This window comes from Staurois parvus, unplaced genomic scaffold (genome assembly GCF_062004578.1).
Source record: "Staurois parvus isolate SC_StPar_1 unplaced genomic scaffold, SC_StPar_1.0 ptg000820l, whole genome shotgun sequence".
In the NCBI taxonomy this organism is placed as follows: Eukaryota; Metazoa; Chordata; class Amphibia; order Anura; family Ranidae; genus Staurois; species Staurois parvus.
The window spans coordinates 25,658-49,939 of NW_028318616.1; the positions used below are offsets into that span (position 1 = coordinate 25,658).

The window sequence follows — 24,282 nt, forward strand, 5'->3', positions numbered from 1 at the left end:
GTACCATTTTTAAAGGGGCAGTCATTTTTAATTGCTTAACCACTTGCCTACCAGGCACTTATACCCCCTTATTTACCAGGCCAATTTTCAGCTTTCAGCGCTGCCGCACTTTGATTGACAATTGCGCGGTCATGCAACATTGTACCCATATGAAATTTTGATCATTTTTTTCTCACAAATAGAGCTTTCTTTTGGTGGTATTTAATCGCCACTGGGCGCTTTACTTTTTGAGCTATAAATAAAAAAAGTGCAAAAAATTTGAAAAAAAAAAAAAGTTTATTTGTTTCTTTTATAAAATTTTTCAAACAGATATTTTTTCTCCTTCACTGATGTGCGTTGATGAGGCAGCACTGATGGGCACCGATAGGCGGCACTGATGGGCACTGATAGGCAGCACTAAAGGGCACTGATAGGCAGTACTAATGAGGTGGCACGGATAGGCGGCACTGATAGACAGCACTAATGAGGTGTCACGGATAGGCGGCACTGATAGGTGACACTGATTATGGGTACTGATAGACGGCACTGACTGGCATCACTGATGGGTACTGACTGGCGGCACTGACTGGCACAACCCCTGGGCACTGACTGGTGGCACTGACTGGCAGCACTGCTGGGCTGCACTGGTGGGTGGCACTGGTGGGCAGCACTGGTGGGTGGGCACAGGTTGGTGGGCACAGGTAGGTGGCACTTCTGGGCACAGGTGTGTGGCACTGCAGAGTGGCACAGGTGGGTGCACTGCTGGGCACAGGTGGGGGCACTGCTGGGCACGGGTGGGCGGAACTTGCGGGTGTCACTGCTGGGCACCGATCATCAGGGCACTGATCATCAGGGCCCTGATAATCGGTGCCGATCCCCACTCTGACAACTGCCGGTTCTCGGCAGTACTTTCCTCGCGATCTGACAGCGTGAGGAAAGTGCAGCCGAGAACCGGCACTTGCATTTCCCTCTGATCAGCGTGTCATTGGACACCGCTGATCACGTGGTAAAAGGCCGCTGTGATTGGCCTTTTACCACATCACGTGATCAGCTGTGTCCGTAGGACACAGCGATCACGGAGATCGCCGGGTGCGCGCCCCCTGGGGCGCGCAGGAGAGCGCGTTCTGGGAGAACCTTATATGGCGTCCACCCAGAACTGGCCGGCCGCAGTGCAGCCGTCATTCGGCTATCTGCGGTCGGCTACTAGTTAAAGTAATAAAAAAATTCCTTTAAATATGATGCCTGGAGGGTCCCCTTAAACTACCTGCAAAGTTGCACATCTGTAAAATGTATAGAACCTGTGAGAGCGCAGTGCATTGTGGGGTGTGGCGGGTGAACAGCTCTTACCGTTCGTGTGTTCGGTGAACACACGAAAGGCCAATGTTCGAGTCGAACATCAAGCCCATCCCTAATCTTGAGCTCTTCATCAGAGGTGAGCTTACTCCTTGACACTTGGTGGAAGTTTGGATCCATGCACACCAGGCCTAAAAAACACTGCTTCTACAGGAGTTTCGTATTTTTGGGGTTTTTGTGCCCGTAGAAGCAGTGTTATTTAGGCCTGGTGTGCATGGATCCAAACTTCCACCAAGTGTCAGGCAGGAAGCTCACCTCTGGTGTAGACCTCAAGATTTATAAGAGGTCTAAACAGCACAAATGTAAACCATGCTCATCAAGTTGCTAAATGTATGCGTATGAGACGTCATAGGGGACAGGGTCACTCAGTGACATCATCGATTAGCCTGGCACCTTTGTTTACTTTAGAGGGAAAACCTGCTATGTCTTTTGGCAGAGGTAATCAACGGGAGCAGTCAGGTTCAGCGGGTGGCAGGTTTTTTTTCCATGTGGGTCAGCGGCCATCGTTTATTGTGATTGATGTGGAACTACACATTTTTATTCTAATAAAGGACTTGTCAAAATTTGTGTTTATATACACTTGTCATTTTTTTTGTGAATGAGTGTGGGGGGGGTGGTTCTATGTACCCCATACTCATTCCCTTGGGGGGCAAAGATGTGGCGACTAGATTCCGATAATTCACCCCTCCCACACCCTCACAACCGCTGGGCCAGGTTTGTGGGGTAGAGGCCCTTGTCCTCATCAACATGGGGACGAGGTGGTGGTAGGGGGGAATTCCCCCCCCCATGTTGAGAAGTATGTGACCTGGTACATGCTTGGATAAGGGTCTGATATGGATTTTGGGTGAGACCCTGCGCTTTTTTTTTTTTGGGCAGTAGGTCCTCCAAAAAAATCCATAACAGACACCATTTTTTCTCTGTTGACAGCAGGGATGACTCGTTGTTAGGAAGCTGGCAGGTTCTGGCTCCTTAACAGCCAATGACTCATCCCTGCTGCTGACACCAGGGATGAATCACTGGTTGTCAGCATGCTGGCGGGTACAGACTCCTAACAACCAATGAAACAGTGGATGCAAAAACAGACCATTTGTTTACATCCATTTACGTCCACTTCTTGAACAGACACGGGTATAAATGGAAAATCATTGTTTACATCGGTTTGCTCGGTTTTCATCTGTCAACGGATAGATGAAAAACCATAGTTGCCAACAGTCCTGATTTGTCTGGAACACTCACAGATTTTTATGTCCTGTCCTGACATGACCTTGTCCCGGGCTCCATTCCAGAAATCAATGCCAGCCATGGAGAGTCGGATTCAGAGACATTCCAGGCAAGCAGCTTGTGTGCTCATTGCAGTGCTCTGCTGCCAGGTGGGGTCACACAAGCAGTGAGGATCTGATCCCTCCCTACCTCCTCTCCCCCATTAGTGATCAACTATCACGAATTGGGACTCATGCCTTTGATGACATTCTCAAGGCGGAGCCTGCTGCAGTGCTCTCAGTGATTGGGTGGGACTCAAGCCGAGGGGGTGTGGCTGGCTTACAGTCATTGCACCTGGCCCACCCCAATCCAAGAGGATGATTAACCCTTTCATTCCTAGAAATTGATTTCTGGCGACTGGACATTCACCCTTTCATAGCTGGCAGATGAGGTGGAAGTGCGCAATTAACCCTTTCTTTGCTAGAAGATCCATGTGGCTTCTGGATCTTTATTACTGCACTTGCAAGTGTTTTAATATTGTTGTATCAAGTAATATCTTTGCTTTTTAAATATGGCGGAGGCTGTGATGGCCCATGGATGAGTTTTCAGGCAGGGGATATCTTACAGTGGCTCTAAGGTGCAGTATGAGCACCAGCCATGTTGGGGTAATAGTTGGCTGGGTGTTCTACTATCTATTTGCTCATTGAGGAGGAGGGAGGCTCCAGTTGTGTGCACATATAAATTGGGGTAGTGCAGGAGGTTGGATTAGGAAGGAGGCTTGTACCCCAAGGCGCACTAGCCTTCCAACCATTCGGCATACAATGAGTTGACATTTGTTTGTTGTTTGATGTGCCAGAACGAACTGCACTCCTGTGATCCATAGAAGTACATCCAAAAGAGCTTCGGCTGTTACTTCTCCTTTAAATTCATTTTTCACTCAGTACCCCATAATGACAAAGTTAAAAAATAATTTTAAAACGTCTGTAAATTTAATAAAAAGAAATAACTGAAATATTACATGTGCTTAAGTATTCAGATCCAGTGCCCAGGGCAAAGATGCCATACTACGCCCCCCTTCCCCATGTGCAAGCTGAGGGGATCCTACGCCCAGCAGGCACTCACTTGTCAAAATCGATGCCGCTGTCACTACTTCTGTCAACCTTGTAAGAGGAGGAAAATACCCCCATCCCTACAGTAAACCATTGCACCCAGGGCAGCTGTCCCTCCCGCCCAGCCTTTGTCCCAGCCCTGTTCAGACCCTTTATTCAGTACTTTGTTGAAGCACCTTTGGCAGCAATTACAGCCTCAGGTCTGTTTGGGTATGACAGCACAAGCCTTGCACACCTGGATTGGGGGATTTTCTGACATTCTACTTTACAAATCCTCTCAAGCTCAGTCAAGTTGAATGGGGAGTGTCGGTGGGCAGCCAGTTTCAGGTCTCTCCAGAGATGTTCAGTATGGTTCAAGTCAGGGCTCTGGCTGGGCCACTCTAGGACACTCACAGAGTTGTTCCGGAGCCACAATATTTCTGAACTCATCAAGCAAAATGTTTTTTTTCCCAGACATTGGGTCCTCCTTCTCACCCACCAAACTCAATCTTGACTTGGGCCACCAGGAACATAACATCAACAAAAATAATTTCAAAATGTTTGCTGGCAATTCCTACCTCCACGCTAATAGTTGTCATCACCCCAAATGGATATCTATTATCCCCAAGAGTCAGTTTTGTCATTTGAGGAAGAATTGTAGCCACTTGGACAATCACAAGTGAAGTGCTAACTAATAAATTCCCCGATCAAACAATATCAGAAGGAATTGGTACAAAAAAGCATGTTTGATGGGAGAGGCAAGAGGGACGTTTCTTGTGATCCATTTTCTTTACTAGATTCTAAGCTCCAAGGAGCAAGGCCCTCCTAACCCTCTTGTATTGAACTGTAATGTTGCTGTATTATCTCCTTTTATATTGTAAAGCGCTGAGCAAACTGTCGGCGCTATATAAATCCTGTATTATAATATTAGGGACTATGGAAACTATGCCCTTTGGCCTTGGGCTAAATACTTGAACTTGCTGCTATGTCATCTCTACCTAAGTGATTGCTTTTACTTGGCATCCCAAGGAAAATCTTTTTTAATGGTTCGTATTTTGAGTACTTTGCTTATGCAAAACATAGGAGACTGTCAGATGATCCAATTTCTCCAGAGTGACTGAAACCTCCTAGTAATTAGTTAAAGAAATGATATGCATTTGGATCCCCATTTCGTAGTCCCCTGGATCAGGGGCGGACTGACAACTCATGGGGCCCCCGGGCAATAGAGGATTATGGGGCCCCTGTGTCCTTGCCCAAACTCAAAAAAGCCTATGAAAAAGGTACCAGGGGCATCTCATGGGGCCCCCTACTGACCCCGGCACTCGGGCAGTGCCCGAGTTTCCAAATGGTCAGTCCGCCCCTGCCCTGGATGCCTCCTCATTGGAAGGAATAGTTTCCACTCCAGCACACCAATCTAAATTTCATGATTTTATGTACTGAGCTTGAATATACGGATATTGTTCACACAGCTGATCGCATGTGATCACTGCTGATTATCAGTGCAGCCCCATCAATACAGCTTACAGTGCCCATCGCAGCCACCTCATCAGTGCCCAACACTGCCGCCTCATCAGCGCCCAACACTGCCGCCTCATCAGCGCCCAACACTGCCGCCTCATCAGCGCCCAACACTGCCGCCTCATCAGTGCCCAACACTGCCGCCTCATCAGCACACATCAGTGAAGAACAAAAATTACTTATTTGCTAAATTTTATAACAGAAACTAAGAAAAGTTTTTTTTCTTCAAAATGTTCGGTCTTTTTTTGTTTGTTTAGCAAAAAAAACAGTGGTAATTAAATACCACCAAAAGAAAGCTGTATCTGTCCTAAAAAATTATAACATTTTCACATGGGTACAGCGTTGCACAAAGTATGAAAGCGCTGAAAGATAATTATTGGCATTGGCAGGTAGATGGTGAAAGTGGCCAGTATTGAAGTGGTTAAACATCGGATGTAATGCTGTATATGTTTTTAATAGATATTTAATAAATCTGTTTTTTTTTCTTTTTTTTTTATAAGTAAACCTTTTTTAGTCAATAATATATGCCCAAAAAAGTCCTTTGCTACAAAAAGCTTTCAAGCTCAATATGTGCAATACAGGAGGGCATTTAGGACACAGAACCTCTACCCACCCTTGTGGTAGAAAAAGCATATTGATCCTATTTAGAACCCCAAGTTACAGAGACCACTTCCTACAATTAAGTTTTCAAGGGAGTAAAATTTATTAAACAACTTCATACAAACAGATGGAAAGAATTCTTCAGAAAGATTGGTCTATTTTTATCCATTTTAACATTTCCAAAAACTAAACAGGTGCTAATAGTTCTCAGTAAACAGAACAGGAATGGGAGTTTCCATTGCAACCTCTGCTAGAGCTTCTCATCTTCCAGGCTCAGCACAAAGTCAAACTCTTCTGCAAGATAAAAAAAAACAAACAATAGTGTCATTATCCACATAAAGCTGTAAAAAGGGTAAAAGATGAGATATGATTGATAGGTTTATTTATATCAGCAACTTTGGAACATGTCATGGTAATGAGCTATAGAGAAAGGCGCACATACAATGAATGGTGGGGGGGGGGCAGAGACAGCACAACCAAAACCAATATTTGCATGTTAAGCATGTCTGGGATTGGGAGAATGTGTATCCATGGCTTTGTGCATTTACTTAATAGGTGTGTCAGCTTTTGTTTCAAAATGCCAGCAAAAAAGCTCATTAAATTCTGAAAACCCATCACTAAAATCTCATAAAACTTTACTTTGTTACCCCCGGTTCACATATCCACATTCCTGCGGTCCACGCTTTGCACGGGCACGAGAGCCCGTTCATTTGAATGGACTCCCATGCCCCGGGACATGCAGGGAAGAAGTCCCTGCACTTCTGAAAACGCAGCCCGCACGGGAACCTCGGTTCCCAGTAAGGTTGCGTTTTCCAGTGCGGGCGGGGTGCTATTAGAACTAATGGCACCCACCCACGGGTCCGCATTCCTCTTTGTGGGTGGTTTTTTTGCGGATCCGCAGTGGCACCACCCACACAGATGTGAACCTAGCCTTAAAGGAGGGCGAGGGGTTAAAGATATTACATGTCACAACAGCTAAATCTGTGTCTGTATTGCATGTTCAAACCTCAATGCTATCAATATTAACATGCTATTAGATTTTTTACTCCAGGTGTATAGAACGAGTTTTGCAATTCTAGAGCAATGCTTACACAATGCATTACAAATTGATTAATCCCAATAAATTTTAGTCAACTAAAATACGACTAAGCTAAAATGATGTGTTTGCAACCACCGGGTGGCACCGTGGCTGCAACAAAAACTCAGGTATGTCTCAATTTTGAAAATCGAGAATGTTTTGTAAGAATAGAATGTGAACTTTTAATCACATACACTTAACACCATTGTCTGATAAGACGTACAGGCGTAAAATTTGTAAACCGAAACGCGGTTTCCCATAGGAATGCATTGAAAACCAATTAATGCATTCCAGAGGTCAGAAAAAAGTATTTTTTTATCTGTTCAAAACTCTTTTTGAAGTGCACTTTAAAGGCATAAATACTGTACAGGGACATGATTAAAAATTAATTCATAAATACATTGAAAACCAATTAATCCGTTCCGGAGGTAAGAAAAAAGTAAAAAAAAAGTTTTATCTGTTAAACTCTTTATAAAGTGCACTTTAAAGGCATAAATACTGTACAGGGACATGATTAAAAAAACATTTGTAAATGCATTGAAAACCAATTAAGACTTTTTCTGACTTACGGAATGGATTATCTGTTCAAAACTTCAAAAAAGTGCACTTTAAAGGCATGGGGCCGGCGCTATAAACCTCCAAGGTGCAATGCATCCTGGGGAAAAATTCGTAAACCGAGGCACTATTTTCAATGGATTTTCATTCGTAAACCGAAAATTACGTTAACTGAAGCGTTCGTAAACCGAGGTACACCTGTATTTATTTATTAACAAAACCTTTAAACCATATAATAAAAAAACTTCAAGCATTTCATAGGTAGAATGATGATATATTTCCCCAAATATTTAGTTGAGGTTCTCGGGTGTCATACAATCTTGCACATCGTCACATGATTCCTCCAGCTAATATACAACTAAAACCAAAACTATTCAAATGACTAAAATACGACTAAAACTAAAATGGCATATTAGTCAAATGACTATAACTAAATCAAAATTTGACATCATTATTAACACTGCCTGGCATCCCAAGTGTCTTTGGGCAGCTTCTCCCTTCGCAGAGACCTCTCGAGCGTAGGAACTTCATTCTCATTACATTCTGGATACACCTCGTACTTGTAGTGGTGATGATCAGCAACTAGTGGGACTATGATAGTGCGACGGGCAATCTGGCGCTAACAGACACTGGCTGGGAGGGACACTGACATCAATAGTGACACTAATACAGTAATCGGATATATTACTGTACACTTTACGAATGACATTGGCTGGGAAGGGATTAATCAAGTGGTTAACTGTGTGCCTAACAAATGTAATATGTGCTGCTTTTAAGCACAGTTCTGGCAGTTTTTTCTCCCTGCTTTTCAGGGGGACGAAATGGCCAGAATGCTATCCTGTGTATTTGTAAACACAGAACTCTGTGCTGTGATTGGACACAGCCTATTAGCAAGTTTTAGCCAAAATCATTGGCTAAAAAAAAATGTGCTGTGCCCAATCTCAGCACAGGTCAGTAGAGGGAGCACACATTAACCAGCAAACGCACAAGGCAGGGATGTACATGTACACGCCTGCAGCTGCCGACCGCTCGCAGTAATTGTGTGGTGAGCCAGCGGCAAGTGGTTAGGCTGGTGGGTTCAAAGAATACCAACTAATTCATATTGTGGTGAAAAGGGATTGCTGTAGGCGACAGCAAAAGTAGCCCAAAGTTGGGCTTTAAAGTGGAGTTTCACCAAAGTGAATGTGGGAGGAAAGAAGACGGCGGAGGGTTTGATTACGGCTTTATTGTAACCCTATCATAGAAAATATCCTTTATTGTTGACCTTGCTGTGTCACCTTCTTACAGCGATAGGAAGTTCATTTTTTTTTTTTTTTTTTAACTGGGCCCCTGTAGCTTAATGCCATATTGTTTGTATGCATCACATACTAGCACATTATGGCAGGCTTACACGTCGAAGGAAGACCACCAATGGTGCTCTGTCAGTGCTTGGGTGCTTCCATCTGCACTCGGTCTTCCTTTCAGGTTCACTCCATTCGGCCTCTTGAACGGCCGAGCCATGACGACATCACTCCTGTACATGTGTACAGAAGTCACATCGCCATGGCACAGGACAGGTGCTGTAACGTACTCTGAGCTGCGTACGTGTGGCTTAGTTTACATCACCGCTGACAGGCAAAATAGAATAAAATTAGAAATGTGCCGCACTACTAGAACGATTGATGTTGTGCTCAAAACTTTATATAAAATCAATCAAATTTGTGTAACAAATATTAAATATTCAGTCCCAATAAACATCAAATTATCAACAGCACAGTCCAAAAAAAAAAAAAAATTCTTCAAAATCCAGTGATATGCCTTGTTCAGCGTACTTTTAAAATCACGCTGTTTTTTCACCATAAAACATAAATACCAACTGCTCACAAAAGAGAGATGACATATCACCTTAAAATTCCATACATATGGAGATCAAGGATCACGTTACCAACAAGCACATGCCACCACTCACTCATCTGGGTTGAACAGGTGGACGTGATGACGTCACTGCCTTTGCTCAACCCTTATGCGTTACGTCCATGGGTGGGGTCTTCTCCGGAGGGTTCAATGACAGACAGGAAGAAGCTTTTATGGCAGAAGAGACCATCAGGGTCTCTTCTGTCATAAAAAAAAACTTCCCTGTCTACAGTATTTTTAGTTTATTACTGCTTTAAAACCTGCCCTTGACACCCAAAAACAGAAGTGAAATCAACACTTCCACCGTTGATCCCTACAGTCATTTATACTCACATCACTACTCTATTTGTGAAGCAGGGAAACAAAATAAAATACCTGGGATGGGGGGAAGACACTCCATTTTTAGTCCCCTGTGACAGCATTGCTGCTTGCCAATTGGGCACACTAGTAGCCAGTGCAGTCACATGGGTAAGAAGAGAGTCCTTAGCCTTCTGTAAGCAGGGATCATCCACTCGCTCCCATGATCAAAGTAGTGGCAGAGCAAGTATAGGCAGTTGCTGGAGCTGGCATTAAAGTAAAGCTGCTATTGCACCCTGCATGAGCACAGTTCACTAACTCTGAATGCCTCTCATTAGAGGAGGCTCAGTGCTTGTACATATTTAGACACAACTGATCCAAAACCATACTCTTAGCAGCACATTGCACCTTGCGTGAGGGGCTGTATGGACAGCCTTGCTCTGGTAAAGAGCGCCATGTTTCGCAGAGGGCCATCCGATGCCTTGTGCTTCTGATGTATCTGCTTCAGCTCTGCCAACGGGATTTAACGTCCCAGCATCCGTACAAACTGCACGTCCACCTGGGGGGGGTAAACAAACCGTAGTCAGCTGTGGAATAAAGACGTATCTCCCACCTTTAGTCTGAAATAGCTGCAGACACAGGGCATTAGGCTCCATTGCACTACCTACAGTGACAGTTTTTCCAGGCTGCACAGATAATTATACATCACATTTAAATGCAATGGAATTTTTGGATGGCTAAAACCAGAAAAAAAAAAAAGATCAGCTAATAAAATTGCAAACACTTTCCATGAGGGCACCTGTGCAGGCTCGCTCCTGAGCCGCCCTGTCTGCATCCATTGACACAGAGCACATTGACACATTGCATCTGATTGATAACTGCTATCAATCTTCCCAGGGAGGAGGAAGACCGCGGTGAGACCCGCTGCTCTTGTACACATCGCTGGATCAGATCGAGCTTAGGCAAGAGTTGGAGGGGGGTGGCTGGGGGGGATTTTGCAGCACAGAAGGTTTTTCACCTTAATGCATTCTATGCATTAGCCTGGGTTCACACTGATGCGGTGCTGTACATCGCATGTGATTCGCACAGGAACCGCACCACATTCACATGCGATTTGCACAGGAACCGCACCACATTCACATGCGATTTGTGTGGGCTGTGATTGGAGCCGTACATTATTATGTTTGGCTCTAATTGCACCGCACCCACACCAAAAACGTGCAAAACCCTTTTTTGGGTCCGCAATAGAATCGGATCGCACGGGTATTCACACCTATGTGATCCGATTCTGCAGATTGCACCGCGTTTTACGGACCGCTGTCGGGGTGTTGTTAACTTAACATACACACCTGCAGCGGTTCGCATGAACGGGGTGAGATTCTGATGCGGTGCAGAATTCGCACATAAAATGCTGCAGATTCCACACAGAATCAGTGTGAACCAGGGCTGAAAAGTTGCTTCTTCGGGCATTTGAGCTTTTTTTTCCCTCCATGTTAGCCTCCATGCACACTATAGGCGTTTTCAGGAGTTTAGTGGCAGGGGAGTTTACAGGCACAAAAAATAACCCATCACTTGTACGTTCAGAAAAGGAGCTTTTGTGCATCAAAAACCCTCAAAAGCGCCCAAAATGTGTGGGAGCGTTCCCATGTTAATACATTCTAATGGCCAGAATTCTGGTTAATAGAATGCATTAACGCCAGATGCGGGAACGAGCATTAACATGTATGCAAAATGGGGCTTTTTGCTGCGTTTTTTGATGCTGAAAAGTTTTAAGCATGAGGCCTAAAGATGAATTTTAATCTGCATTGTTTTCCTTATCTGGCTCCTCCCTCCCCCTTCATTAACATGTTTTCTTATTGTATAAAATCATTTTTATTGAAAATAGTAATAAATATGCTTAATTCTATCATCTGTTTATAGGCGGCCATAGATGGAGCGATTTTCCTTTCTTTCAACCAAGGGCACAGTCAGTGTTGAAAGGTCCCGTGGAGCCAATGAGTTCTCCTGGTTGGGGGGGGGGGGGAAGGGGGTTTGCAGGGGGAGCCGTCCCTGCCAGGAGAAGGAGAACACAGTGATTACTGCTAGCGGCCATAATAAATGTAAAATTCGACAGGCTGGTTACACCCAGGTTGATCGATTGATCAACTACCGGGCAGCACAGTAGCTAAATGGTCAGCACTTCCGCCTGGCAGTACTAGGGTCATTGGTTCGAATTCCAACCGCGGCACCACCTGCCTGGAGTTTGCATGTTTTCCCTGTGCCTGCTTGGGTTTTCTCCGGGTACTCCAGTTTCCTCCCACACTCCAAAGACATGCTGGTAGGCAGGGGCGGACTGACAACTCATGGGGCCCCTGGGCAATAGGGGATCATGGGGCCCCTGTGTCCTCACCCACACCCAAAAAAGCCTATGAAAAAGCCAATGAAAAGGTACCAGGGGCATCTCATGGGGCCCCCTACTGACCCCGGGCCCTCGGGCAGCGCCCGAGTGCTCAAATGGTCAGTCTGCCCCTGCTGGTAGGTGAATTGGCTCCTGTCTAAATTGGTCCTAGTATATGTATGTATGAATGTAAGTTAGGGACCTTACACTCCTTAGACTCTACACTCCTTGAGGGTCAGGGACTGATGTGAATGTATATATATTTGTAAAGTGCTGTGTAAATTGATGGGGCTATACCTGTAATAAATAAATAATAAATAAAACTTAGGTAGATTCAGCCTGCCTATACATGGTTCAAATCATAACCGGCCCCTGCTGAACCGGCCAGGATTGAACTGCCTATGGCCAGCTTAATTCTTGAGAGTAGGTGCGTACATTAAGGCAGGCTGGTAGGGGCCCATAATACTATTGAGATGTCCTTGCCTCGGCACTCACCATGGACCATTTTGGATTCTCCTGGCTGCTAGAAGCATCATAGTGGGGATTCTTAGTATCAAACTGAGTGTGGTCTGGGTACGCCTCCTTCACGATCTATGGTTAGGAAAAACATTTCTTAAAAGGTCAGCTGAACACATACCCAGCAGGCTCATGTAAAAGAGGCTCCACTTTCAAAGACAAATATACTCAGAGGATTCTTTATTAGGTACACCAGATCATTGGCGGGGAATCCTGTGTGGTCAACAGGGTTGCTGACCGTGCGTACATTTCAGGCGATTTACAAGCTGTCCATAAATGTCCGGTACAGACAGCGGCCACCTATAAAAAAAACACAGGCCTCGGGACAGCTATGGAGCTCAGCGCCTTTTACAAATAACTTAGCAGAAATGGGGGGGGGCATGGTCGAGCATGGCATGAGAGCGAGGATGGAATGGGATCTACTTCACTGGCACTGCCATCCTGCTGCCAATGTGATCCCCAGCCACAATAGAGGTGCTGCTCCATCCTCTGCCAATCTGCCTTTGCCTGCCTGACCACTGTGCCCTCCAGTGTAATCTCGGAGCTGAAAGGATGACACCAAAGCAAAAGCTCTCTGATCATCTCATATATCATGTTCAGTGTCTGACCATCCCTTGCCCCATGTTCTCAGTCTGTGATCATCTCTTGTGCCATGTCCACAGTCTGACCATCCCTTGTGCCATGACCGCAGTCTCAGGCCATCCCTTGTGCCATGACCGCAGTCTCAGGCCATCCGTTGTGCCATGACCACAGTCTCGGGCCATCCGTTGTGCCATGACTGCAGTCTCGGGCCATCCGTTGTGCCATGACCGCAGTCTCGGGCCATCCCTTGTGCCATGTACGCAGTCTCTGCAGCATGGGAGGGACATTTCTGAGAGGAACACACAACACAGCTGCAGAGTAGAACACCACACTGGGCTCCCCATTTTTTGTGATATGGCACTGCAATGCTTTAACTGATAATTGTGCGGTCATGCACCCAAATTAAATTTATGTCCTTTTTTCCCACAAATTGAGCTTTCTTTCGGTGGTATTTGATCGCCAACAATTTTGAGAAAAAAAAACAAACAATATTTTTGACTTTTTGCTATTAATCATGTCCAGTAAAAATTTTTTAAAAATTTCACACTTCCTGTTTTAGGGTGGCTCCACTCAACAGATGAACAATGGAGACAACATTGGACAGCAGAAATATCAACCTGCTACGGTCAGTATTGCTGGCTGGTTGATGCTTTGCCCGCACACAGAAGCAAATTGTGTTCCCACACGGCTGCTCTGAAAAACCTTTGCTCACGGACATAATTTCTTTACCGTTTGCGGATTTCCTGTCTATTAGTTTTATATATATTTATGTATTGCACTTTACCGTTCCACTTGATACATTTACTTTTTCATTGTGATATTAGGGCTGCACGTTTATATATATATATATATATATATATATATACACATATATATATATATACACATACACACACACACACACGATTTTTCGCACTTGTGCCACCCTGTATCAGTATATCTGCTATAGGGTGGACAGGAAGCAGTTAATGTATTTTGTTCTTAAAATTTGTGTTTGATCAACAGCTGGGCAAAATATTTTGCAACATAAAAAAATCGCAACAGCCACAACTTTATTCACCAATTGCCGATGGGAACCCCTCAGACTTCCCATTCCTGTGGATATTACACAAGGCCTTGTACATCAATTACCAGAACACAGCAGCTCCTTATCCTCACCTTCACAATCCCAGCGATACCGGGCTCCTTACAGTTACTGTGATAGAAAAACGCTTCCTGGCCGACCTTCATTTGTCTCAGGAAATTCCGAGCCTAGGCAGACACCAGATTATTAAAGACAAAGTCATAGTTACCAGCAAAATCTATTGTGTTGTTTGTGAACGACCTGTAGGCCGAATGAAAAAAAGTGTGCGTTACCAACAACAAAAAGTCCATTTGTCCCTTTTCTGGAATAGATAATTATATGGGAGGCAGATACTGTCTGGCTCATCCCAGTAACATAGACCACCAACAACCCCTGCCCCCACCCCCTCCAGGCATTTGTAATAGAAGACCCAATGTTGACATGTCCACTGTGACCTGATAATTTCGCACTCCGTCCCAGCATGCTCTTTGGTCAGGTTGGGCCTTCAAATCTTCTATTCCAAACTGAAAGACATTAATAAGTTGCATCAGTCATGACCCAGTATGGAGGAACAAACAGGTCCATACCATTATTCTAGCACTATATATATATATATATATATATATATATATATATATATATATATATATATATATATATATATATATATATATATACGCACACACGCACACACACACACACACATACATACATCCACAGGTCTGCTTGACAGGCTCCCTCCCCCCAGAAAAACAGTTTACTATGCTTCAGTTATGAACACAGTGAGTGATCAGTACTGATCACTTACTGTGTTCATTCAGGAAAGGAAGGGGCAATTACTGGAACAAACCCCCTGTATGAGCATAAAAAAGCAGAAGTGAGCGCTATAATTGGAGCAGCTTGGACACCAAAAAGGTACCAAACAACCTCCCAAGATCAAAATACAAAATAAAATGTGCAGCGCTAAATATGAATATGGTATTGAAATAAAGATAACCAGCAATATGAATCATGTGATGAATATCATATGAATAAACCAGCAATATGAATCATAACTAATCCGAAGTGAAAAAAGTGCTGAATAAAAGTGACCAACGTCATAATAAAATGGCAACAAGTGACATATCATACAATGAAGTGAAATTATTCCTCCCACTGACCCCAATGAAGGGGCATTATTCCTCCCACTGACAACATTGATGGGGCACTATTTTTAAAAACATATTTTTTTTAACTATATTCTTCAAATTTTTTTTAACATATAAAAAAGTAATTTTAACATATATTTGTGAACGCATTCCAAAAATGTAGATTTGTATTTTTAAAGACATACAATATATTTGAAAATGTATTTTTAAAATATTCCTTTAATAAAAACGCATTTCAGCATACAGTATGTATATATATATATATATATATATATATATATATATATATATATATATATAAATAAATATATTGAATATGGCCAAAAGTTTGGTATTTTAAATATATTTTTAAAATATATTTCAGATATATTTTTCTTCCATGTGGGAGGGGGGTAAGGGTGTAAAAAAAAAAAGTAAACTTTATTTAAGTAAATTCTATTATCTAATGTAAACTTCCAATTTTTTGGCTCTAAAATCAGCATTTCTTTATTCCTATATCCTTCGATAGTAAACACCTGGTTCATCCAGTCATTTGTCTCTGCTTTCTTATTCAGAGCGGCAACTCTGCGATTCCATTTGGTCTTTTATCTTCAGAGCTGCCACTCTCGCTGAGCATGCTCCAGATTTCCCCTGGGAGGAAGCCATGCTCTGCTCTAAGCCCAGGCATTTTATGAAAGAACACATAACCAGCATTCCTTGCGCATGTCCCTCCCTGCTGCCCACTACAACATTAGCTGTGCAATCTTTTGCACAATCAGGCCTGATAAAAATAATCTGATCTGCAGATTGCGCAGCTAAAGTCTATGCCACTCAGTGGTGAGCAGAGTGGAGCATGCACTTGTAAAGGGATGCCGGGGACAGGTTCTTTCATTAAAAGCTTGAGTTCAGAGCTAGGTCACATGCTGAAACAAATCTCTGCCTTCTATCAGACACTGAGCTGTGTAAGGCTACATCAGGTGACTGCAAGATAAAAGAGGCAAAAAACGTATTTGAGTCTAGTGATATGATGGCTGGCTATCGTTGGGGTCTTATTTAATGCTCATATGCAATAAATAGTTCTCATTGGTTTACATACAGTCACATCCACAAGCCCTTCCTGCACCACCTACCTTCATGTCCATTCCTTTTTCTATCCGGCTCTCTGGCTCAGATTTCATCAACCAAAAATGATATTCTTCTTTCGGCTTCTCATTGGAGTCGGACCTCCCAGATGCTGCCGCCTTCCTGCGCCCTTTCACCTTTCGTTCGGCACCTGAATCTTCCTTTTTGTCATTCAGTTCCTTGGAATCTATCAGAACACAGAAGGGGCTTTATAAAAAGCAGGAATTTCTGTCCCTCAGCAGCCCCTCATATGAAACACAAGGATCTACCAACATATGTGATGTAATGGCACCAGGGAACGTCCCATTCAGGGGTTCACACTGCACTCAGCTAAACTTTGGTAGCTCTGCTCCTGTAATTCAATTACCCCAAAGGAAATCTGGGTGGGGCACCTGAGAACCTCATTCAGCAACTATCACGTAGACGGGGATTCAGGGCTTACCTGTGGCTGGTGAAGCCCCCCGCTTCCTCTTAGACTGTGGCATGGTTCACCCCCTGAAAAACAGAAACATTGAATGACCCGGGTACAATCCAGGCTGTGACAGCAAATATACAGAGAAAGCCCAGACAGGGCCAGTGTAACTTTCACTGCCACCAATGCAGGGGAGGGGGATGGGGGTTTAGTGTTCACTATACTGACCACCAATGCAGGGGAGGGGGATTCCTGTTCATTATACTGACCACCAATGCAGGGGAGGGGGATGGGGGTTTACTATTCACTATACTGACCACCAATGCAGGGGAGGGGGATTACTGTTCATTATACTGACCACCAATGCAGGGGAGGGGGATGGGGGTTTACTGTTCACTATACTGACCACCAATGCAGGGGAGGGGGATGGGGGTTTACTGTTCACTATACTGACCACCAATGCAGGGGAGGGGGATTACTGTTCACTATACTGACCACCAATGCAGGGGAGGGGGATGGGGGTTTACTGTTCACTATACTGACCACCAATGCAGGGGAGGGGGATGGGGGTTTACTGTTCACTATACTGACCACCAATGCAGGGGCGGGGGATGGGGGTTTAGTGTTCACTATACTGACCACCAATGCAGGGGAGGGGGATTACTGTTCACTATACTGACCACCAATGCAGGGGAGGGGGATGGGGGTTTACGGTTCACTATACTGACCATCAATAGTACTGAAACCAATGATGGGGGTTATTATTGTGGTCACTGACACCAATGATGGGGGCTATTACTGTGGCCTCTGACACCAATGGTAGAGGGTTATTATTGTGGTCACTGACACCAATGATGGAGGTTATTATTGCAGTCATTGAAACCAATGATGGGGTTATTATTGCGGTCACTGACGCCAATGACAGGGGTTACTATTTTGTTCACTGACACCAATGACGGGGGTTACAATTGCGGTCCCTGACGCCAGTGATGGGGATTATTATTACACTCACTGACGCCAATAATGGGGGTTATTATTGTGGTCACTGATTCCAATGATGGGAGTTATTATGGTCACTGATGGGTGTCATTATTTCAGTCACTGACACCAACGATGGGTGTTATTATTGTGGCTACTGATGGGGGTCATTATTTCAGTCACTGACACCAATGATGGGTGTTATTATTTTGGTCACTGACACCAATGATGGGTGTTATTATTGTGGCTGCTGATGGGGTTATTATTTTGGTCACTGACACCAATGATGGGGGTTATTATTGAGATCACTATCCCCAATGGGGGTTATTAATGAGGTCACTGACACCAGTGATGGGGGTTTGTTTTTGCATCCACTGATGCCTATTATTATAAAGGGAGCCCTCTATAGGCAGGAGGTACACAGTACAAAAAAAGGAGATGGTTGTCATATCCAGAGACCTCTAACCCTAGGGCTTCCCTGGAAAATGCAGACATCCAATCACTATGGAAGTAACTTTCATATAAATGTATAAAAGAAGGTAATGACATCCCGCAGTCCTCTCACTCCTCCTTCTCTTCCCAACATTAGCTAACTGCTGCTTCTCCTTTAAGCTGCGCCTCCCTCTCCAGCCAATCGGCGCCTTTCAAAAAAAAAAATGGCTGCCCTCTCCCACCCACCCCTTCTGCGTGCGGTGCTGGGTAATGTAGTCCATCAGCGGGTCTCGCACACAGAAGCGGACTCTGCTGAGAACTTCACTTCCCAGCATGCACTTGGTCACAACTAACAAGCATGGCGGCCGGCTTCAGAGCGGTTCCTCTGCTCTCCCGATGCCTCCGGGATGCTGTGGGCGGCCAGATGACGGTTCCTCGCAGAGGGCTCGCCTCAGTGATAGACCGTAAGGGCTTCTCTGGGGAGGGGGAGGTTGGGCGGCACGAGGCGGAGCCAAGGCGAAGAGATTCGCTGACCTTCTTGTGTTGATTAGAAATGGTCGCAGAGCAGATCACGTGAGCGGCGCTGTCAGCCATGATGGTTAAGGGAAGGGTCACATGACTGCTAGGGAGAGAGGCGTCATGTGACAGCCGAGTAGGGAAGGAAAGAGCACGTGACTGACAGCTGTGCTGGTGATTTCCTCCATATGTGTATTTCTTCTATAGCGCCATCTAGTGATGATAATCTTCTTGAAATACCTCCATTAGGAGAATACAGGATTATGGCCATTAGATGGCGATGACGATCATAGGAAAAAAACACATTGGGTATAATATGGGGATTCTTCAGGAAAGCTGTTCAAATGTACTTTGACTTGTCTGAAGTGTAAATAGACCTCGTAGTGTCATACATGTGTTTACATGCATTAGGCAACCAGAGTGAACAATAACGTCATCTTAGTTTGTTTTCACAAACGAATGCATTCACCTCAGACTGCCCTGAGTTCACGCACCTCGGACTGGCCCCAGTGCACGCACCTCGGACTGGCCCCAGTGCACGCACCTCGGACTGGCCCCAGTGCACGCACCTCGGACTGGCCCCAGTGCACGCACCTCGGACTGCCCTGAGTTCACGCACCTCGGACTGGCCCCAGTGCACGCACCTCGGACTGGCCCCAGTGCACGCACCTCGGACTGGCCCCAGTGCACGCACCTCGGACTGGCCCCAGTGCACGCACCTCGGACTGGCCCCAGTGCACGCACCTCGGACTGGCCCCAGTGCACGCACCTCGGACTGGCCCCAGTGCACGCACCTCGGACTGGCCCCAGTGCATGCACCTCGGACTGCCCTCAGTTCACGCACCTCGGACTGGCCTCAGTTCACGCACCTCGGACTGGCCCCAGTGCACGCACCACGGACTGGCCCCAGTGCACGCACCACGGACTGGCCCCAGTGCACGCACCACGGACTGGCCCCAGTGCACGCACCTCGGACTGGCCCCGGTGCACGCACCTCGGACTGGCCCCAGTGCACGCACCTCGGACTGGCCCCAGTGCATGCACCTCAAGCCTCAGTTTGGCCCCAATGTATGCCCCTCAGATATCAGATTGGCCCCAGTGAGCGCACTTAAGACTTCAGATTGGCCCTTATGCATGCACCTCCGACCATGTCAGACCTAAAATTGACCCAGTGCATGCACCCTAGACCCCAGATTAGCCCCAATGCATGCACCTTGAACCAGACCAAATTCCTGCACCTTCACACCACAAATCAGTCCCATTCCCTGTACGTTTATGAGCCAGGGAAAACTGAACTTCAGGTCCTCTTTATAAAAACAGTGAGCTCTTAGGAAGGTAGTGGGGGGAGGGGGGACTTGGCTCTCACCTGGGAATGAAGCTGTGGCTCTGGTTCTGGGTCATGTGACACACGGCTTCATTGTGCTGCAGGAACATCTTCAGCAGAGTCTTCAGCCACTTACCCCGTTTTCTCTGCTGATGACCAGTACACTGCCGCCATGTCCTCAGGACCCGCGATACAGAAGTGGCGCTCCCTATGACCGACGACTTCTAGTTTAACCCTTTTACTGCCAGAGCCGTTTTTGCATTGTTTGCACACATTTCAAAATCACTCCGTGCCTGCAGATTACAAAAAAACACCCCAAAGATGAGATATATTTTGAAAGCTGACACCTTAGAGCATAAAATAGCGGTAGTTCCAGTTTTTTATGTCACAGAATATTACCGCAAAGGTCTAGGAAATGCAAAATTTTAGTAAAAAACTTTTTTTTTTTTTTTTTGTGGATGAATTATAAAAGATGAGGTTGTACTGAATAGATACCCAACATGTCAAACCTTAAATTTGCGTGCGCCTGTGAAATGGCAACAAAGTTGCAATATATTAATAATAATACATTTATTTCTTGTGTTTAGTTATCCTTTATAGGACGTTGTTCTTATTTGCATCTCTTTCTCTTGTTGTGTAGCCTCCATTGGCCTGACTGAAGAGCAGAAGGAATTTCAGAAGGTGGCCTTTGATTTTGCCTCCAAAGAGATGGCTCCTAACATGGCCTTGTGGGATGAAAAGGTAAAGATGGAGCAATGATGACAACATTAACCACTTGCCCTCCTGAGGATTTACCCCCTTAATGACCACGCCTCTTTTTGCTACTCAGTGCTGCACTAATTCAACTGATAATTGCGCGGTCATGCAATGCTGCACCTAAACGAAATTTACGGGCTTTTTTCACACAAATAGAGCTTTCTTTCGGGGGTATTTGATCACCTGTGCGCTTTTTATTTTTCACGCTATAAACAAAAAAACGCCAAAAATTTTGAAGAAAAATAATATTTTTTATTTTCAGCTATAAAAAATATATAGTAAACACAAAGTTGGTTATAAATTTAGGCCAAAATGTATTCTGCTACATGTTTTTGGTAAAAAAAATCCCAATAAGTGTATATTGATTGCTTTGTGTGGAAGTTATAGCGTCTACAAACTATGGTATAAATACTGCAATTTACGCCATTTTTCTGCTATACAGCGCTGCGCTAGTTTAACGGACAATTGCGCGGTCATGCAATATGGTACATAAATGAAATTTACATCCTTTTTTTCCCCACAAATTGAGCTTTCTTTCGGTGGTATTTGATCGCCTGTGCGGTTTTTATTTTTTGCGCTATAAAAAAAAAAGTCTGACAATTTTGAGGAAAAAAAACAATATTTTGGACTTTTTGCTATAAAACATGTCCAGTAAAAAAAAAATGCAAAAATCAAATTTAGTCATAAATTTCTGCCAAAATGTATTCTGCGACATGTCTTTTCTAAAAAAAAACCCAATACGTGTAAATTAATTGGTTTACGTGAAAATTATAGCGTTTACAAATGGCGGGAAAGATACTGGGATTTTTAGTTTTTTTTTTATTCTAATAATGGCGGCGATCAGTGAATTATGGCGGCGATCAGGGACTTATGGCAGCGACCAGCGACTTATGGTGGGACTGCAGGACTGCGGCGGACATTCTGACATTGGGGGGTACTGACTTGGGGTCACTGACATCCCCAAAAACACTAATAGAGTGATCAGTGCAAAAAAAAAAAAACTGACACTGTACTAATGGCAATGGGGAGGAAGGGGTTAACTTTATTTAGCAGGGAAGGGTTATAGGAGTGAGGGAAGTGTTTTACTAGGGGGCGGGGGTGTGTACTGGGCGGGACAAGGCTGATCGAGAAAGTGAAACTATTCTTCCTCGATCAGCTCATCCTCGAGCTGACAGAGAAGTGACAGACAGTACAGCTACTGCAGCTGTGCTCTCTGTCACCGTTTACCGCCGATCGCCGGGACATAGCCGCTAATGAGCGGCTGTGACCCGGCAACTGACATCTGCGGCGGTGATCCACAGGACAAATAGGGCGGCAGCGCGCCTCGCGCGCGCCCCCTATTTGTTTACAAAACACACGTTTTAAAACGTGGTTTTGCCTGTGAGTGCCGCCCTGCCACCGTATATGTACAGTGGCTGGGCGGCATGTGGTTAACAGCCTATAGTGCATTGGGGGGCCATTGAAAAAGTTGCATCTCTTGCGGTGATGTGCGTTGAATGGGTTGTTAGGATCAAAAACACTTTCTGTCTCCTAGATTTCCTGGACCACCAGTGAGGGTAATGGGGGTCACCAGCATAGGAAGGAACAGACAGCATTCTGTGTCCTCATTTGTAGATTTCTCTTCACTTCCAGTTTTCTGGCTTGTCTCACTCACGGGCAGGAAGTGAGGGCACATCTTTACCTCTTTGTCACAGTTCCTATAGTTTCCGTCCTTGCTCCGGCTCAGTGATAGTCTGCACGTTCAGTGCTGCTGGCTCCTGCTTTCTCAGTGCTGCTTACCTGAACTTCTGGTTTTCACAGGAAAGTGTTAACAGTGGACAGTTCAGTCTCAAGTCAGGCTATATAGCAGGGAAAAGAGAGGAGCAAGGGAGAGTGGCTTGTCATCCTAGGCTATGGGGCTGTACGTTTTTATTGATGCACACAGTGCAGAAAGACATAAGACTCTGCAAAAGGAAGGAGCAGAAACCCGGGGAAGCAGTCATGGTATCAGCTTAGGCACTTCTTGACCACGCTATAGCCGAATGACGGCTGCAGCGTGGTCGTCCAGTTCTTGGAGGGCATCATATGACGTCCTCCCAGATCGCAAACCCATGTGCCCCCAGCTGTGCACACCAGGCGCTGTCTGTGATTGCTGTGTCCTTTGGACACAGCTGATCACATGACATGGTAAAGAACCAATCACAGCTGCTTTTTACCGGTGATTAGCTGTGTCCAATCACAGCTGATCACCATGTAAATACACTTGCTGGTATCAACAGCACTTTCCTCACACTGTCACAGAGTGAGGAAAGTACTGCCGATAACTGACAACTGTGAAAGGATTCATCTACACTGATAAGCAGGGCACTGATTATCAGTGCAGCCCCAAAAGAGCTCCAACAGTGCTTTGCATGAGTTGCCAAAAGTGCTGTCAATCTGTGCCCTTCAGTGCCGCCAGTCAGTGCCCTTCAACCTGGGTTCACATATATGTGGTGCGGTATATCGCATATGATTTGCACAGGAACCACATCGCATTCCTGTGCAAAGCACATGCGATTTGTGTGCGTTGCGTTTGGAGCCATACATTTTGTATGGCTCTAATCGCACCGCACCAAAAACGTGCAGGACCCTTTTTTTGGTCCGCACTAGAATCGGATCGCACGGGTATTCACACCTCTGCAATCCGATTCTGCACATCACACCGCGTTTTGCGGACTGCTTTCGGGGTGTTGTTATCTTAACATACACACACGCAGCGGTTCGCATGGGTGCGATTCTGATGCGGTGTGGAATTCACACAGAAAGTACTGCGAATTCCGCACCACATTAGTGTGAATCAGGGCTCCGTGCTGCCTATTAGTGCCCATCATTGCCGCCTGTCAGTGCCACATATCAGTGCAGCCTCATCAATGCCCACCAGTGCCGCCTCATCATTGCAGCCTATTAGTGCAGCATCATCAACACACATCAGTGAAGGAGAAAATTTTCTTGTTTGCAAAATTTGATATTAGAAATAAAGAAAAACTTTTTTCTTTTTAAATTTCCAGTCTTTTTTCGTTTATAGTGCAAAAAATAAAAAAAAACAGTGGTGATTAAATACAACCAAAAGAAAGCTCTATTTGTGTGATAAAAATTTTATATGGGTAAGGTGTTGCATGATGGCGCAATTGTCATACAAAGTGCAACAGATCTGAAAGCTGAAAATTGGCCTGGGCAGGAAGGGGGTAAAAGTGCCCGGTAGGCAAGGGGTTAAACTGGAACTTGGGCAAGGATTAAAAGATAAAGAATCTGCATACACAGTGTGTGATTAAATCAGCTGCTGAAAGTGCCTAAAAACTGAGGGTTTTATATCACTTTACCACTCGACTTCCAAAAGGTTTTACCCCTTCATGACCAGGGCATTTTTTTGCTATTCAATTCTGCGCTACATTAACTGTCGATTGCTCGGTCATGCAATACTGTACCCAAATGAAATTGATATTATTTTTTTACACAAATAGAGCTTTCTTTTGGTAGTATTTTATCACAAAACAAAAA

At 44.9% G+C, this 24,282-nt stretch overlaps 2 protein-coding genes across 2 annotated transcripts in view; one reads left to right on the plus strand and one right to left on the minus strand.

Moving 5' to 3' along the window:
- Positions 1-5,817: 5,817 nt before the first annotated feature.
- Positions 5,818-18,836, minus strand: THYN1 (thymocyte nuclear protein 1). The gene is given in 8 exon segments (XM_089655119.1): positions 5,818-6,032; positions 9,970-10,120; positions 12,434-12,529; positions 14,195-14,287; positions 14,555-14,623; positions 16,357-16,535; positions 16,791-16,843; positions 18,705-18,836. Coding segments are annotated over 7 exon segments (675 nt in total). The 5' UTR covers positions 16,834-16,843; positions 18,705-18,836; the 3' UTR covers positions 5,818-5,988.
- ACAD8 (acyl-CoA dehydrogenase family member 8) overlaps positions 18,510-24,282 on the plus strand; it is a 33,262-nt gene continuing 27,489 nt past the window's right edge. The window contains exons 1-2 of the mRNA XM_089655118.1: positions 18,510-18,634; positions 20,651-20,751. Of these exons, the coding sequence (XP_089511244.1) occupies positions 18,529-18,634; positions 20,651-20,751 (207 nt within the window). The 5' untranslated portion in view covers positions 18,510-18,528. The remainder of the gene's footprint in view (positions 18,635-20,650; positions 20,752-24,282) is intronic.